Raw genomic sequence first — 18,893 nt, 5'->3', positions numbered from 1 at the left:
GATGGCTTGATCTGTATCCCTTATCTCTTGTTCCTTGACAGCTTATAAACACTAATTTAAAGGGACTCTGTAACCAACTTTAGTCATATCATTCTGTTCCTACCACACTGTGGGTTACAAACAGATAATACATGGTACTGTTTTGCCATTTCTGTGGCTATAAAGTGCCAACCCCTTCCTTCCCCCCATTCTTGCTATCACCAATATGTACTGGCTGTACAACTCTTGTAAGGATGTTTCAAAACATTTTCATCTTATTGTCTTTTATTTCCTTTTTGCAGGATGATAGAAAATGCTGGTTTGCATTAAAAGACTTTGAGAAGATGGACCTAATAAATATATCAGAGTTTGATACGTTACAAGGACTACCTTTACCTCCATTTATGAGTCACGTTGACTTAGATAAAGCTGTTCGTTCGCTAGAAGAAACCCATAGAAAGATACGAGAGCAGCTGCCTAAACAACCCAACTACTCAATGAGAAGTGAAATAAAGAGACTGAAGAGCCATTGGACTCAAGATGATTTTTCAGGCTGGTCCCCAACAGAGTTGGCATCAGCTGGATTCTTCAGAACTGGCTTGAAGAACAGTTGCCAGTGTTTCTGCTGTGGGTTGGTCCTGTGCAAGCAATCTTCAGTCTCTACGCCACAGGAAAAGCATAAAAAGTTTAATCCCTCTTGTGCATTCATTCAGGGCAAAGATGTTGGTAATATTCCAATTTATGATATTCGTGTGCAGCCAAAGGGGATTAGTCCAAAAGATGTCATAGAATCCATGGAAGAGGAAGACGTTAGACTACAGTCCTTTACCTTTTGGCCTGTGTATGCTTTAATAAAACCCTGTACGCTAGCAGAGGCTGGATTTTTCTTCACAGGTAATATCTATTATAATAATATAATATTGCTTATGTTTTGTTCAACTTTTAGTTAGCAGACTGAAGCATCAATGGGAAATTAAATTTCTAACATACAGTGGGGGAGAATTATGAACCTAAATGCACCAGAATTCCAGCTTAAAGGGGTTGTCTGACTTCAGCAAACGGTATTTATCATGTAGAGAAAGTTAATACCAGGCACTTCATTTTTCCATCACATTATACACTGCTGCTTTCCAGGAGTTATGATCACCCTGCAATCCATCACTGGTGGCCGTGCTTGTACACTATAGAAAAAATGCTATAGTCCGGATATGGATAATATCAATACATTACTAAGTGCCTGGTATTAACTTTCTATACATGATAAATGCCACTTGCTGAAGTGAGACAATCCCTTTAATTTGCACCCAAAATACTGGTATAGATACTTTACACCACATTTATTATATGTTTTACATACTTGTGCTGTGCTTTAACCCCTTCAGGACCCTGCCATTTTTCACCTTAAGGACCAGGCCATTTTTAGCAAATCTGACATGTGTCACTTTATGTGGTAGTAACTTTAAAATGCTTTTACTTATCCAAACTATTCTGAGATTGTTTTCTCGTCACATATTGTACTTCATGACAGTGGTAAAATTGAGTCAAAATATTTCATTTTTATTTATAAAAAAATAACACATTTTCCAAACATTTGGAGAAATTAGCAAATTTCCAAATTTAAATTTCTCTACTTTTATAATAGATAGTGTGGCGAAACCAACCTCGCCACTGGGTTTTGGAGAGGCCTGTTTACCAGCCTCTTGCCTCAGGATTATGGCCCATACTAACTTTAAAGGAGAAGACAGACCGGCCGCACAGCATAAATCTGTCTTTGGAATTGTATTTTGTTACGTGAGGGTACCCAGATAGCTAATTTTATTGTATTTGTGTATTCACCTAAAGATATGCACTCAGACTTGAGCTATCTGGGAATATGTTAAATGTCTGTGTTTGCTGTGGGGGTGTGACATGTGTGTTTGGGTGGTGATTTCTGTCCTGTTGTCTCCACATGTGTATTGGCGATTTCCCTTTGTCCTGAGAGATAATTGAATTTCTCCTCGGGTGTCTCCAGGGCAGAGAGGAGGAAACCATGATGCATTCTGGGGATATGTTGTGTCTGTGTATCCTGAGTGCTACGTATCTGTCCTGTGTCACAGTCTTCCTTCTGGTCCCCTAGGGGCGTGTCCACCAGATGGGGACCTAAATAAATACGGGCGGGTAGCCCTCATTAAAGTGTACCTGTTTTATCCTTCATCATGTTGAGGCTGGTGTTTGGGTAACTGATCAACACTGGGGGATTGCTATACGCTGGGAGATTTTCTATACTCCCCTGGCTATAACTACTAGCTCTTTTAAGAGCTGTTCCTGCTCTCTGGTTTTAGGAGAGGTTCACCCACTGGAGCCTGGAGCCTTGTCGTAGGTCCAGGGTGGGTAGGAGACGGCGATACCTCAACCAAGCTTCGGCGGTTTGTGGGGTCTGCAGTGCGTATGGTGTCAAGTGGAGTGCTTGGAGTCCTAGGAAAGCACTAGGAGCAGCTATCAACGGAGGTACCCGGTCAGGGTGCTAGGCGTTCCGTTACATTTGGTGGCAAGCAGTGGGATGGCGTCCTAGTGTGAGGAGAAGCAGCTCGGAGACACCGTTCGTGAAGTATATTGAGGGCAACGCTAGTATCCGTACAGCGCCCCTGGCTACAGCAGCAGGATGGAATCAACTAGTCTTCGGACAGCGTTCTATGACGAGGAGGAGGAGGCAGCCGCAGACTACAGGGATGCAGACAGAAAGGAAGTCTGGTATGATGCCCTGGAAAATGCCCAGCGGCGGCGAGGTGAGAGTCTCCCCAGTTATGAGCAGCAGCTACAGAAGCGTGTGGCGATGCGGATGGGTCTCTTGGGAGAGCAGCCCCTGGATGACTGGGTAACAGAGCTCCAGAGCCTGGTATGGAAGGAGCTTTGGCTAGAGGATGCTTACCAGGCCCTAAGGTTGCATGTCATTCAACATTCCCCCTGGGCAGCTGAGCATGACAAGCCAGAGGAAGAGGAGTTTTATGGTCCGGGCTTGTTATGGGATTCCTTTGCAGAGCCTGACTTCGGGAGCCCTGCACAGTCCAGACTTCAGAACATCTTCTACGAGAGGGAGGCAAGGCTGGATTGGCATGACCCCCATGAGGTAGAGAAAGACCTGGCTCACCTAGCAACCCTGGAGTGGGAACTGGAGCAGGACTACCGAGATCTCTTCCACTCCATTGAGAGGGCTCAGCGAGAGAGCAGATTGTCAGACCCAGGTCCAGAGCCCTTCAGCTGGAAGGATATTGTGGAGGTGTTCTGGGAAGACCCGACTGAAGTATCCCCTGCTTCAGTGCCAGCTACAGAGGTAGGGGACCTCATAGACTGGTCCTGGGGGGAAACCCATATGGCAGGTGGAGATGGGACCGAGATCTCTCCACCGGCCCTACAGGGATGCTGGGCAGTCGGCCCAGATCCCCAACAGCAGCCGGAGTTTCAGGGAGTAGGGACAGTTGGTCCTGCTCCCCAGCGGCAGTATGTTTTGCAGGGAGAGGAGAGCATCGTCTCCATTCCCCAGCGGCAGTGTGTTGTAAAGAGAGAAGAGACAACCGATCTCTCTCCCCAACCACAGGGGGACAGCACCCCTAACTCCGATGGTGCAGATGGGACCGCGGTCTATGCACCAGGCCTACCGGGATGCTGGACGACCGGTTCAGATCCCCCACCAACCCTGCAGGAATGCCAGGAGGAGGAGGTAAGCGATTCCTCCTCTCCACAGCCGATCTGCAACAAGGTCCTGGGTGATAGGATTCCCTGACCACATCCCAGCGGAAGAGCTGGCATCTGGGCAGAGCGCAGTCGGCCTCTGGCCTCCCCTATCCTCTTATCCAGAGCCTGACTCCCCACAGGCTACCCCAGCAGAAGAGCTGGCATCTGGGCAGAGCGCAGTCGGCCTCTGTCCTCCCCTATCCTCTTATCCAGAGCCTGACTCCCCACAGGCTACCCCAGCAGAAGAGCTGGCATCTGGGCAGAGCGCAGTCAGCCTCTGGCCTTCCCTATCCTCTTCTCCAGAGCCGGACATCCCACAGGCTACCCCAGCGGAAGAGCTGGCATCTGGGCAGAGCGCAGTTGGCCTCTGCCCTCCTCTATCCTCTTCTTCAGAGGCTGACTTTCCACAGGCTACCCCAGCGGAAGAGCTGGCATCTGGGCAGAGCGCAGTTGGCCTCTGCCCTCCTCTATCCTCTTCTCCAGAGGCTGACTTTCCATAGGCTACCCCAGCGGAAGCGCTGGCATCTGGGCAGAGCGCAGTCGGCCTCTGCCCTCCCCTATTCTCTTCTCCAGAGCCGGACTTCCCACAGGCTACCCCAGCGGAAGAGCTGGCATCGGGGCAGAGCGCAGTCGGCCTCTGCCCACCAAGTACCTACAGCTCCAAGTTAGAGAGCAACAAGGAAGCAAGGAGTAGCAGATGCCCCCTCAACAGCTGGGGACATACAGAACAGAGCCAGGCCCCAAAATTCAACAGGTCCAGTATTGGGTTGTGGGTGGACTGCCAGACTAACTCAGATACCGACAGGCATGAGGTCAGGTATCTGGTTAGTCTTCCCTGGGAGGGGGAGATGTGTGGCGAAACCAACCTCGCCACTGGGTTTTGGAGAGGCCTGTTTACCAGCCTCTTGCCTCAGGATTATGGCCCATACTAACTTTAAAGGAGAAGACAGACACAGCTTAAATCTGTCTTTGGAATTGTATTTTGTTATGTGAGGGTACCCAGATAGCTAATTTTATTGTATTCGTGTATTCTGAGTGCCATTCACCTAGTGATATGCACTCAGACTTGAGCAAACTGGGGATATGTTAAATGTCTGTGTTTGCTGTGGGGGTTTGACATTGTGTGTTTGGGTGGTGATTTTTGTCCTGTTGTCTCCACATGTGTATTGGCGATTTCCCTTTGTCCTGAGAGATAATTGAATTTCTCCTCGGGTGTCTCCAGGGCAGAGAGGAGGAAACCATGATGCATTGTGGGGATGTGTTGTGTCTGTGTATCCTGAGTGCTACGTATCTGTCCTGTGTCACAGTCTTCCTTCTGGTCCCCTAGGGGCGTGTCCACCAGATGGGGACCTGCATAAATACGGGCGGGTAGCCCTCAATAAAGTGTGCCTGTTTTATCCTTCATCATGTTGAGGCTGCTGTTTGGGTAACTGATCAACACTGGGGGATTGCTATACGCTGGGAGATTTGCTATACTCCCCTGGCTATAACTACTAGCTCTTTTAAGAGCTGTTCCTGCTCTCTGGTTTTAGGAGAGGTTCACCCACTGGAGCCTGGAGCCTTGTCGTAGGTCCAGGGTGGGTAGGAGACGGCGAGACCTCAACCAAGCTTCGGCGGTTCGTGGGGTCTGCAGTGCGTACGGTGTCAAGTGGAGTGCTTGGAGTCCTCGGAAAGCACTAGGAGCAGCTATCAACGGAGGTACCCGGTCGGGGTGCTAGGCGTTCCGTTACAGATAGTAATAACTCCAAAAATAGTTATTACTTTACATTCCCCATCTGTCTACTTCATGTTTTAATCATTTTGAAAAGTTTTAGAGTCAAACAGCTAAATATGGATTTTGCTGACCTGAATTGGCAGACATGGATTTTAGGTGCCATGTCGCATTAAATAAATTCCTGAGGTCCCCGGAAATGAAAAACCCCAACAAGTGACCCCAGTTCAGAAAGAGCACCCCCGTACGAACATTTTAAGTGGTAGAAAGGGTACTTTTCCACAAACAGGTGTCTCACAGAAGACAGAAATACTTGGAAAGCATTTCAAAGCACATATTTGTGGAAAAAAGAAAATTACTAGCAGATACCAATTTTTTTCTCACAAGGGGTTAAAAGAGAAAATGTTCCCCACTTTCTCCCCTTTTTGCAAACACCACATATGTGCTTGTACCATATGTGCTTGTAGCCTACTGTATTGGTGCACAGCAGGTCTCTAGAGGCAAACTGCAAAAACAGTTTTTTTGCAGGCTTGAATAAACAGACATGTATTTTAGCTGCTATGTCACATTAAATAAATTTCCTGAGGTCCCCAGAAATGAAAAACCCCAAGAAGTGACCCCATTTCGGAAACAGCACCCCCGTATGAACATTTTAAGTGGTGGAAAGGGTACTTTTCAGCAAACAGGTGTCTCACAGAAGGCAGAAATACTAGAGAAAGGATTTCAAAGCACACATTTGTAAAAATAAAAAATTACTAGAAGACCCCAATTTTTCACTTTTACAAGGGGTTAAAGGAGAAGATGCACCCCAGTATATGTTCCCCATTTTCTCCCCTTTTTGAAAACACCCCATATGTGCTGTAGGAAGGCACAGGGGTCCGTCATTGATGGAAGGTACATGTCACCGAGGTTCCTGGCCTCTGTGAGATAAGAACCGGTAATTTTGTGTGTCAGCGGCAGCTAGTGCTCGCTGACACTGTTGTACTTAGTATGGCTGTAAAGCCAATCCGGGCCGGTTCTTATTGGGAGCAGCCAAAGAGCAGGGTGGGTGGCTGTTCCCCACGTCCAGGCCAGGTTTTGGGCTGGGGTTTAAAAACAGCAGCTCAGCTGGGTGCAGTGGCGTAACTACCAGGGAAGCAGGGGAAGCAGCTGCTTCGGGGCCCGGGCTGACAAGGGGCCCGGAGCAGAAGTGAACAATCAGACTGGCCACACCCCCCTCTACACTCACTTCACTGCTGCTTTAGAACGTCCTCGGAGCAGAGCAGGGAGCTAAGCCCCGCCCATCAGCACGGACCATTAATAGAGGAGCCTGGCTGCTTAATAGTGCAGCCAGGGCTCAGTACAGTGTGCTACAGGGAGATCCTGTCTCCCCTCCCTCTCCTAACAATTAGTACAGCCCAGCTTCTGCTACAGAGGCTGCTCTGTAGTCGGCAGTAACAGGAGGGAGAGGGGAGACAGGAAGTGCTGCAGAAAGAAGATGCTGTGCCTGTCACTATCAGGAGCCCATACATTCCAGGCTTATCCCTGCCAACCCTAGCTGTCCTGCATCTCATGTAACCCCCCCCCCCCCCCCAGCTGCATTCATCTGCTGTCCTTTCAGAAGCCCCCCCCCAGTCCTGTTCTGTGGGCCCCCTACTTATCTGATGCCCTGCCCTCTAGGCCCCCTATCCATCTGAAGCCACACTCCTCTGGGCGCCCATGTGCAGCTTGGGGACACCAGTATGAGGCCAGAATGGGGACTGGAAGATCACGGAGCGGCGGGGAGCAGGCGAGTATGGTTTTTTCAACAACTGTACAATGCACCGCTAGTTCACATCACATTTTTGTCCCACATTTAAGGCTGGGTTCACATCACGTTTTTCCCATCCGTTTAATATATACAACGTATTCCGTTTTTAATATAAAAACGTATTCCGATGCCTCATACTGATGCCATGACAGTGACATCCGTTCACCATAGAGTTTCATTGCAAAAAAAAAAAAAGTATCCATTTTTTTTACCAGATTGTGCAGGATACAAGAACGTGGAGTACTGCATTTTTGTATCGTGTACGACGTCATAGTCCAGTAAAAACACATGTATGTTAAAGAATCAGATGCCACTGTATGACGCCTGCCTGCCCGTCCATTTGCTGTGGGGCCCAGTCATTTCTAGCTACTCCACTGGTTACCAGGGGCTCAGACCATGGGGACAGACTACAGTCGGTGTCAGCCCTGCAGCAATACATAGAATGGGCGCCTATCCTACAGCAGGGGTCATACTGTGCTGTACATACAGTGTAGGGTGATGTCATGTTCACCTCTCCGGGTATATTACCCAGGAAAGCACAATTCTGCAAAAAGGACATGTTCTATCTTTTGGTGGAACGGAAGTGCGGAATGGAACCCCACGGAAGCACTGCGTAGTGCTTATGTAGTGTTCCGTTCCGTGATTCCGTTTCGCACCCTTCCGCATCTCCGGATTTGCGGACCCATTGAAGTGTATGGGTCCACATCCGTGATGCGGAATGCACACGGTAGGGTGCCCATTTATTGCTGATCCGCATATGCGGTCCGCAATACGGGAATGGCTGGCCCCTTTCACACGAACGATATGGGTTGGCTCCAGATGCGTTCAGGGTGCATTCAGTGAAACTCGCACCTTTTTTCAAGCAAGTTCAGTCAGTTTTGTCTACGATTGCGTTCAGTTTTTTCTGCGCAGGTGCAATGCGTTTTGATGCGTTTTTCATGCACGTGATAAAAAACTAAAAGTTTACAAACAACATCTCCTAGCAACCTGGTGGTGAGCGTGGTGACGTCGGCGCAGGTCCTGCTGAATGAAGATAGAAGATTTCTATCTTCATTCAGCAGGACCTGCTCCGACGTCACCACGCTCACCATGTTGTGAGCGCGGTGAGGTCACCAAAGGTACTTTTCCTGCCAGGTCCTGAAAGAAGACGAGCCGGGCTGCGCGATCAAGTGGATGAGGTGAATAATTAAATATTTTATTATTTTTTAACCCCTCAAGCCACATGTTACTTAGCATTCTGTATTAAGAATGCTATTATTTTCCCTTAAAACCATGTTATAAGGGAAAATAATAAAGTTCGGGTCCCTATCATCTCCTAGCAACCATCCGTTAAAATCGCATTGCATCCGCAATGCTTGCGGATGCAATGCGATTTTCAAGCAGCCCCATTTACTTCTGTGGGGCCTGCGCTACGTGAAAAACGCAGAATATAGAGCATGCTGCGATTTTTACGCAACGCACAACTGATGCGTGAAAATCACTGATCATGTACACAGCCCCATTGAAGTGAATGTGTCCGGATTCAGTGCGGGTGCAATACGTTCACATCACGCATTGCACCCGTGCGGAAAAGTCGCCCGTGTCAAAGGGGCCTAAGACTTTGACACGGCCCCCACAACAGTATGATAGAATGACACTACATGACAGATAGGGTGTGTGTGTATGTATATAATATATATATAGGAAAAGGATGGCGTGGCAGCCTGGTCTGGTCTAGATCGTGCCAAAGGAGCGGGGTTTACACGGGGAGGGGGGGGCCTATACAAAAATTTGCTGTGGGGCCCAGTCACCGCTAGTTACGCCCCTGGCTGGGTGTGGTGTGATTCTCCAAGTGATACTGGAGCTGTGGAATGTCTGTGTTTTGGGAGCTGAGGAGACCCGCCCCGCCCCGCTACGCTGCCAGGCTGAGAGCTGCATGTGAGCAGCCTACTGTGGACTGCCAGGTGATTTGTGGAATCTTGTGAATTAACACCAAGACCCTGTAAAGTGTTGTTTTTCCTTTTCTGCTTGTTTTGCTGTGAATAAACACTGAACTTTTGTTTTTCAACCGTGGTCTTGTCTCTGTGTTGCGTCTGCTTACCCTGCCTACCAGAGCAAATCCCTACAGTGCTTGTAGCCTGCTGTATTGGCGCACAGCAGATCTAGAAGCAAAGTGCAAAAACAGTTTTTTGCAGGCCTGAATAAACAGACATGTATTTTAGGTGCCATGTCACATTAAATACATTTCCTGAGGTCCCCAGAGATGAAAAACCCCAAGAAGTGACCCTATTTCAGAAAGAGCACCCCCGTATGAACATTTTAAGTGGTGGAAAGGGTACTTTTCAGCAAACAGGTGTTTCACAGACAGCAGAAATACTAGAGAAAGGATTTCAAAGCACACATTTGTAAAAATAAAATATTACTAGCAGACCCCAATTTTTCACTTTTACAAGGCGTTAAAGAAGAAAATGCACCCCAGTATGTGGTCCCCATTTTCTCCCTATTCAGGAAACACCCCATATGTGCTTGTAACCTGCTGTATGGGCGCACAGCATGGCTCTAGAGGCAAACTGCAAAAATATGGATTTTGCAGGCCTGAATAAACAGACATGAATTTTAGGTGCCATATCACATTTATAAACCCCAAGAAGTGACCCCATTTTGGAAAGTGGACCACCGTACGAACATTTTAAGGGATGGAAAGGGTACTTTTGACCTAACAGGTGTTTCACAGAAATGAATATGTAGTGGTTGGTGAAAAGTGGATATGTAAGCTATGAGGACTTAGGCTGCATTCACACGTCCGCGGTGTGTTGCGGACCCGCAAATTGCGGGTCCGCAACACACCAGCCCGGCACCCCCATTGAAATGCCTATTCTTGTCCGCAAGCTGCAGACAAGAATAGGACATGCTCTATCTTTTTGCGGAGCTGCGGACCCAAAATCGGGGCCGCGCTCCTCAATTGCGGCTGCAGACAGCACACTGTGTGCTGTCCGCATCCATTCTGTCCCCATAGAGAATGAATGGGTCTGCACCCATTCCGCAAAATTGCGGAAAGGATGCAGACCCATTTTGCGGACGTGTGAATGGAGTCTAAATCAGAGGTATAAGGTGGTAAAATTACAGGGTACATCAAGGATGAAATTAATACTCCATGGATGTGTGGTAGATTCTAAAACACTCCTGCATGCACAGGCCAGGTTTTTCAGGGCAGTTTTCACAGTGGTAAATTTTGTCTTTCCTTATCCCCCTTTTAGAACACACCCTGCATCTTTTTTGGGTCCTTCCCTTCCTTGCTGTCTGGGGGACTTGACCTGAAAAATGTTGCCCTGGTACAACACAGGCACCATGATTCCCTGAAGTACTGGGACCCTCCCCGGCCTGGCTTTGAAAAATTAGGGCCTTGATAACCACCTCTTGGAACTGGAGGAAAGTTCCTGTGTGGCCTGCAGATTGAAATAGCACGTACCCATTGTACATTGCCACCTGTACAATGTGTACAGACAGATTTTTGTACCACACTTTTGTTTTTCGTGTGGCACTGTAGGGCTTCAGAACTTGATCTGAAAGATTAACCCTTCTCATGTGCTTATTGTAGACTCAGTATCAGAGGCAAGATACGTGTATGCCTCTTCAGCTAGGTAAACTCGTTGGGTCGGACGGGCCATTTTTATTTTATTGGGGTGTTTTGTGTGAAATATGTAAAACTTTATTTAGTATGGGGTGTGTATGTAGTGTTTTCACATGTGAAGGGGCTTGTTATAAATTTGAAATATAGAGAAAAGAGTAGGAAAAAAATAAAATAAAAAAATAGCTGGATGCACGCACACACAACCTTACACTAACACTACCTAACTAAAATTGATTTCTATATATATGTATATGGAGATTTATATATATATATATATATATATATATATATATATATATATATATATACGGTCAGGTCCATAAATATTGGGACATCGACACAATTCTAAAATTTTTGGCTCTATACACCACCACAATGGATTTGATATGAAACGAACAAGATGTGCTTTAACTGCAGACTGTCAGCTTTAATTTGAGGGTATTTACATCCAAATCAGGTGAACGGTGTAGGAATTACAACAGTTTGCATATGTGCCTCCCACTTGTTAAGGGACCAAAAGTAATGGGACAGAATAATTATCATATCAAACTTTCACTTTTTAATACTTGGTTGCAAATCCTTTGCAGTCAATTACAGCCTGAAGTCTGGAACGCATAGACATCACCAGACGCTGGATTTCATCCCTGGTGATGCTCTGCCAGGCCTCTACTGCAACTGTCTTCAGTTCCTGCTTGTTCTTGGGGCATTTTCTCTTCAGTTTTGTCTTCAGCAAGTGAAATGCATTCAGGTCAGGTGATTGACTTGGCCATTGCATACCATTCCACTTCTTTCCCTTAAAAAATTCTTTGGTTGTTTTTGCAGTATGCTTTGGGTCATTGTCCATCTGCACTGTGAAGCGCCGTCCAGTGAGTTCTGAAGTATTTAGCTGAATATGAGCAGATAATATTGCCCGAAACACTTCAGAATTCATCCTGCTGCTTTTGTCAGCAGTCACATCATCAATAAATACAAGAGAACCAGTTCCATTGGCAGCATACATGCCCACGCCATGACACTACCACCACCATGCTCCACTGATGAGGTGGTATGCTTAGGATCATGAGCAGTTCCTTTCCTTCTCCATACTCTTCTCTTCCCATCACTCTGGTACAAGTTGATCTTGGTCTCATCTGTCCGTAGGATGTTGTTCAAGAACTGTGAAGGCTTTTTTAGATGTCGTTTGGCAAACTCTAATCTGGCCTTCCTGTTTTTGAGGCTCTGGTGAAGTCTTCTCTTGATTGTTGACTTTGACACACATACACCTACCTCCTGGAGAGTGTTCTTGATCTGGGCAACTGTTGTGAAGGGTGTTTTCTTCACCAGGGAATAAATTCTTCGGTCATCCACCACAGTTATTTTCCGTGGTCTTCCGGGTCTTTTGGTGTTGCTGAGCTCACCGGCGCGTTCCTTCTTTTTAAGAATGTCCCAAACAGTTGTTTTGGCCACGCCTAATGTTTTTGCTATCTCTCTGATGGGTTTGTTTTGTTTTTTCAGCCTAATGATGACTTGCTTCACTGATAGTGACAGCTCTTTGGATCTCATCTTGAGAGTTGACAGCAACAGATTCCAAATGCAAATAGCACACTTGAAATGAACTCTGGACCTTTTATCTGCTCATTGTAATTGGGATAATGAGGGAATAACACACACCTGGCCATGGAACAACTGAGAAGCCAATTGTCCCATTACTTTTGGTCCCTTAACAAGTGGGAGGCACATATGCAAACTGTTGTAATTCACCTGATTTGTTTGGGTCCGAAACTGTAACCCGGGTGATCGGGTGTTGGTTCTGGTACCGACTGTAGACAGTAAGTTCCTAGCTAGGTGGCAGGGGCCCTGCGAGGTACTTGAAAAAATTGGAGAGGTAGATTACAAAGTACACCAGCCAGGGAGGCGAAAGCCGCAGCAGGTGTACCATGTGAATCTGCTCAAGCCATGGAAGGAAAGGGAAACCTGTATGGAAGACAGCCCACAAACAGGGATCCTAGGGGAAGCGGTTTCGGCCCCTCGGTCTGAAGCAGGGGAAGCGGCTGCCACAGTGAAAATTACTGACAGCCTCTCCTCTAAGGAAGCCAGGGAGTTCATTAGTCGGAACACGGATGTGTTCTCAGACCTCCCTGGACGCACGTCCATAATCCGGCATGACATTATCACTGAGCCTTAGGTGAAAGTCCGGTTAAAACTGTACCGGGTACCCGAGGCTCGGCGACAAGCCATCACGGAGGAAGTGCAGCTAATGCTCCAGCTGGGTGTCACCGAGGAGTCAAAAAGTCAGTGGGCCAGTCCGATAGTATTAATACCCAAGCCAGACGGGACATTGCGGTTCTGTAATGACTTCTGCAAACTTAATGAGGTGTCCAAGTTTGACGCGTATCCCATGCCCCAAGTGGATGAGCTTATTGAAAAGTTGGGCCAAGCCCGGTATTTTTCTGTGTTGGACCTCAACAAAGGGTACTGGCAGGTACCCTTGACGGAGGCAGCCAAAGAAAAAACGGCTTTCGTCACGCCAGAGGGGCTGTATCAGTACAAGGTATTACCCTTTGGTCTACATGGTGCTCCCACCACGTTTCAAAGGCTAATGGATATTGTGATCCGTCCACATCGTCGATACGCTTCGGTGTACCTGGACGATATTGTTGTTCATAGCACCGACTGGGAAAGTCACCTACCTAAAGTACATGCTGTAGTGGACTCCCTTAGGAAAGCTGGCTTAACCGCTAACCCCAAAAAGTGTGCGATACGGTTAGAAGAGACCAAGTACCTGGGGTATGTAATTGGGCCTGAATGATCAAACCTCAGGTGAACAAAATTGAGGCAATTAGGAATTGGTCCCGACCTGTCACTACAAGGCAAGTAAAGTCGTTCCTGGGTATGGTGGGGTACTATATGAGGTTTCTCCCCAATTTTGCTACAGTCGCCGCACCATTGACAGGCCTTTTCAAGAGACGCCTGTCAGTGTCGGTCCACTGGAAGTTGGCCCTGTGTGGGTCCCCGGTTTTGGTGACGCCCGACTTCAAAAGGGAGTTTATAGTGCAGACCGATGCCTCCGAGGTAGGTGCTGTACTGTCTCAAGATGTTAACGGGAAGGAGCATCCCGTTGTCTTCCTCAGCCGCAAGCTCACCCCAGCCGAGACTAGGTACAGTATAGTGGAGAGAAAGTGCCTGGCCATCAAGTGGGCACTCGAGTCTCTCTGCCATTATCTTTTGGGGAGAAAGTTCAGTCTGGTGACCGACCACTGCCCTCTCAAGTGGATGAGCCAGGCCAAAGAGAGGAATGCTCGGGTCACCAGATGGTTCTTATCTTTGCAAAACTTTACGTTTTCCGTGGAACACAGGGCAGGCAGGTTACAGGGAAACGCGGATGCCCTGTCCCGGGTCCATTGTCTGGCAAGTGTTCACCCCCTCAGGGTTGAACAAAGGGGGAGGTATGTAAGAAGTAACAAGGGGCCGTCATTGACGGAAGATACGTGTCACCGAGGTTCCTGGCCTCGGTGAGGTAAGAACCGGGTTTTTCCCTGAAGTGTCAGTTTTGTAGTTGCAGTCTGACACTTTAGCTGTTAGTATGGCTTTAAAGCCGATCAGGGCCGGTTCTTATTAGGAGCAGCCAAAGAGCAGGGTGGGTGGCTTTTCCCCACGGTTCCAGGCCGGGTATTGGCTGGGATATAAAAACCCAGCCAGCACGTTCAGCTGGTGTAGATTATCCTCCATGACAGAGAAGCTGTGGAGTCTGTGTTTTGAGAGCCGCATGCTGGGGAAACAGGCCTCTAAAGCCTGCTGTGGACTGCAGGTGGAAAACTACTGACCAGGTGAAGGTTTTTTGCACTGTACTGAACACCGTTACTTTTGGCTTGTTTTTCCTATTGTGTGAATAAAACACTGAACTTTGCTTTACAACCTTGTTTTTGCCTCTGTACTGCGTCCGCTTACCCTGCCTAGCTGAGCGAATCCCCACACCTACCACATACCGTCTGGACTCCCCGTAGCAAAATTAAACTGCCATGCATCGCGCAAACCACACTAAAATGACACAAATACCTCATAAATTTGGCACCAATGCCTACTGCATCAACAAAAAAAGGAAAATCACTCCACATTTCTAGCTCAGATCACTTTATACATTACCTCCTTGGTTTATGTTGTCTACATATGTTTTAACATGAATTCAAAGATTTGAGAATAAATAGGCTTACACAGGCTAAGTGTAATTAAATATAGTAGAAATAAAACAGACAAACTAATATACAGGGTGGGCCATTTATATGGATACACCTTAATAAAATGGGAATGGTTGGTGATATTAACTTCTAGCACAGGCTTCCAGTATCTGTAGTTTCAGGTGCTGCACATCTCGTATCATCTGAAGGCAATTGTCTATGCTGTGAAGATACGAGATGTGCAGCACCTGAAACTATGGATACTGGAAGCCTGTGCTAGCATTTCTCCTGCGGTGTTGCTATCAGTGTGTGAAGAGTGGGAGAAGAGGGTTGCATTGACAATCCAACACAATGGGCAGCACATTGAACACATTTTATAAGTGGTCAGAAACTTGTAAATAACTCATGAAAGAATAAGGTTACCTTAAAACCAAGCACACCGTTGTTTTTCTTGTGAAATTCCCAATAAGTTTGATGTGTCACATGACCCTCTTCCTATTGAAAAAACTAAAGTTGGATTCAAAATGGCTGACTTCAAAATGGCCGCCATGGTCACCACCCATCTTGAAAAGTTTCCCCCCTGACATATACTAATGTGCCACAAACAGGAAGTTAATATCACCAACCATTCCTATTTTATTAAGGTGTATCCATATAAATGGCCCACCCTGTACATAGTTAAAAACAATCATTCTGACTTGTGATCACTGGGTAGGCTCCTATCGTCTATCTGGCGGGAACAGTTGGATAGCCGACCCGCTTGTTGATCGTCTAGCCATGCACAGACCCAAAATTTACACCTTCTGGACCCCCTGAGATGCTTCCTAGTGTGCAGTACACAAGTCCTGTGATTTAACCACAGAACAATAGCTTTGTGTATGTTAACTTACTATTCCTAACTTTCTAACTACACTATGAGGAATAAAGGTAATATAATAATTAAAAGGGAAACAACCAAGCAGTACTTCATTAAAAAATACCCTTACAACACAACATATTAGAGAGGTCAGTAACGTGTAGTTAAAGGCCAATCTTTCAGCCCAGCCACCACTTAGGCAAAGACAAATATAAAGTGCACAGAGTATAAAGAATAAAAGCAGCTATAAGACTTTGATGTTCTTAGTCTGCAGATAAGTGGCAGGCAGGCGGTGGTAAAAGTTATGAGGAATGCAAAAGTGGACTAAAGAATTGAAGAAGTTGTCTGTTTCCCAAAAGCTTAAGCATTTTATGAAATAAACGGAGTACTACCATTACAGTCTCCTGACATTTTTGTGCCACCCCACTGTATCCTAACCATGACATTTCAACACGTATGTGTGACCACTGCATATACTGTAGTCACTACTGGCAATGGTGACCTCAGTGGTCACACATCCATTTCAAAATGTAATCTCAGAATGCCAGGATACAAAGCCTAGCAATGGGGGGTCGGGGGGGGCAGGAAGTGGCCGTACAGATGGGATGGGGGATTGGTAAGATGAGTATTACTTATCTATTACTTATTGAGTATTACTTGTTATTTCATAGCATTCTAAGCCTTTGGTAAAACATTTCAAGGAGATGGGCAACCCCTTTAAGAGAATCTATAAGCATAACTGAAGAAGTGAGTTTTCAGAGCAAGCATTACCTTTCTAGATGGTGTGAGTTAGTGCATTCCAGAGTACAGATGCAGCCAGAGAGAAGTTCTGGAGATTGGATTTGGAGGATGTGATCAGGAAGGAAAATATGTGCAAATTACTAGTGGATTTCAAAGCATCGGTAACGTTTTAAGAAAAGGTAACTAAAGACCATCAGAAGTTCTGGGTGCATTTTGACTCGTCTGGCGTAATTGTGATCTCTGACCCGCACCATGTGTTTACATCCTGGGGCAAGACTCAGGGGGAGTGTCTGTAGTATTAGGTCTCTGCCTCTTCTTCCCCTCCCAGCTTGAACATCACATGTCCAAGCCTGCTTGAAGCCTTGCTGGAAAACCCCAACCTAAGACATAGCATCATTGGCAGGGTTCCAGGACAGAGCCTTACAAGCTTTGCTACATCTCAGATGTCGACGTGAAGTTATCGGGATAGGGAACAGTACACCCAGTAATATACTTAACTGGATAACTGTTGCTAATAAGTAATTTCTGAGCCAACTGACATGTGTTTGATATTATTTTTCACATTAGACCTTTTTTTGTGCCATTAGATGAAAGATATAATATAATAAATATATTGAAGGCAAAACTGAATGTATATTTTTCCTGTCTTATCTTTTTTTTTCTGTTACAAAAGATTTCAAGACAAAACATTTCTAAAACCATTGTTGTATGTGTAAATTATGAAAATGGATGCTTCTTGTGTGATTTATCAATGATTTATCAACTGGCTGGGCTCACCGCAAGACTTCAAAGGACTGGAGCGCATTTTGAATTTTGGTGGCCTAATTTTTTATTGCTAGTTCTATGCCACCATATTGGCAAGACAGATGTTGTACAGAGCAAAAACATTAGAGACTCCTTCAAAATGACTATTTTTTTAAAATGTTAATCCCCTAATAACCCCCTTTATAAATGAAAAAAATATGTGCTTTTTATATTTTATGCACAAAAAGCTATACTAAATATAGCTAAAATAAATGCCTATATTTTTTCAAAAAAAGTTTACTGATAGAAAAGGAAAGAAACTCTGTATACATTTATATATTTTGGAGAGAAAATGACTTGGCACACCTAAGGATATTTGGGGGAAAGTTTCAGACCGGCTTTTCTTTGTAAAAACGGTACGAGCTTGTTCCTGATTAGGATCGATGTGGTGCACTCACATAAAGTTGAACTTGGGGGGTCAGACCAGACGCGTTTCGGGGCTAGAGTATCCCCTTCCTCAGTGGCTGCTTGAGCCCGGAGAGCTGTAATACTGCAACCGCATCCAAACAAGCGGGACCACGGCAGCAAGCCAAACGGCTAACAGGCGACCCAGATTACCTATTGTGGGATTCACCTGACCGTAACGAAAAATCCGGGAACAAAGTTCCGATAGACGGCAGAGGCTTCTTCTACACGTGAGAAACCCTCCAATACCGGTAAGACTGTTCCTTAATCTATTACCATCCTACTGTCGGATCCTTCTCTGACTGAAAGCGGGACGCCGCTGAGTCAGCTACGGAGTAAGCTAAAACTTACGATTACTGCACTTTTGCCATACCAAGGCTAGTCTGATATTCCTAACTGACATTTGATTTACCTGGATTCCCATGATTATTCCGAGTCAGTGAATTCCTATGTCAAATTCATTACTACATTTTCAATATCTGATTGCAGCTTTTTTTTAACTAATCACTGTTTGTACTGTACCCTTATTGTTATCAGATTGCTGCTTTTATATCAGTTCATTTATCTTGCATTGATTTTATCTGTCCATTTGTGTCTGAGGTATAGTTATTGGTCACGGGCGGTACCGCTACTATCCAGTGACTAGTCTGCACGTCAACCACAAATACACAGAACTTTTTATATGGTTTTTTTAGATGAACTTTTCTATATGAAATATTGCCCAAAGTGTGGAAGCGCCATAAACCTTTTACTGTCCAACTTTTTACTGTCGTACCTATATATCTGATATTTCAATTTCTGCAACTCATTTGTCTTTTTAACTCAATAAATATTAGTCACCAAATATCCTTAGGTGTGCCCAGTCATTTTCTCTCCAATTTTCTCCTCTTTAACAGCGGGGTGACGCTGTAAGACTGAGAGCACCCTTCTTTGGTGTGTCAACCACCCTGTGCATCCGACTAATACAATTTTATCAGAAATTTATATATTTTACACACCTAAAGTCCGCTATACTATTGCTAAAATTAATAAATATATTTTTATTTTTTATGAAATGGAAAGGGGAAACGTGTGTATGTTGGTATATATATATATATATATACAGGGTGGGCCATTTATATGGATACACCTTA

At 45.7% G+C, this 18,893-nt stretch overlaps 1 protein-coding gene across 1 annotated transcript in view; it reads left to right on the top strand.

Moving 5' to 3' along the window:
• Positions 1 to 299: 299 nt before the first annotated feature.
• LOC120990733 (baculoviral IAP repeat-containing protein 1-like) overlaps positions 300 to 18,893 on the top strand; it is an 85,083-nt gene continuing 66,489 nt past the window's right edge. Inside the window, exon 1 of the mRNA XM_040419640.1 lies at positions 300 to 873. Within this exon, the coding sequence (XP_040275574.1) occupies positions 324 to 873 (550 nt within the window). The 5' untranslated portion in view covers positions 300 to 323. The remainder of the gene's footprint in view (positions 874 to 18,893) is intronic.

The sequence above is a fragment of the Bufo bufo genome, chromosome 2, assembly GCF_905171765.1.
Source record: "Bufo bufo chromosome 2, aBufBuf1.1, whole genome shotgun sequence".
Classification (NCBI taxonomy): Eukaryota; Metazoa; Chordata; class Amphibia; order Anura; family Bufonidae; genus Bufo; species Bufo bufo.
This window is presented reverse-complemented; position numbering and strand designations above follow the sequence as displayed.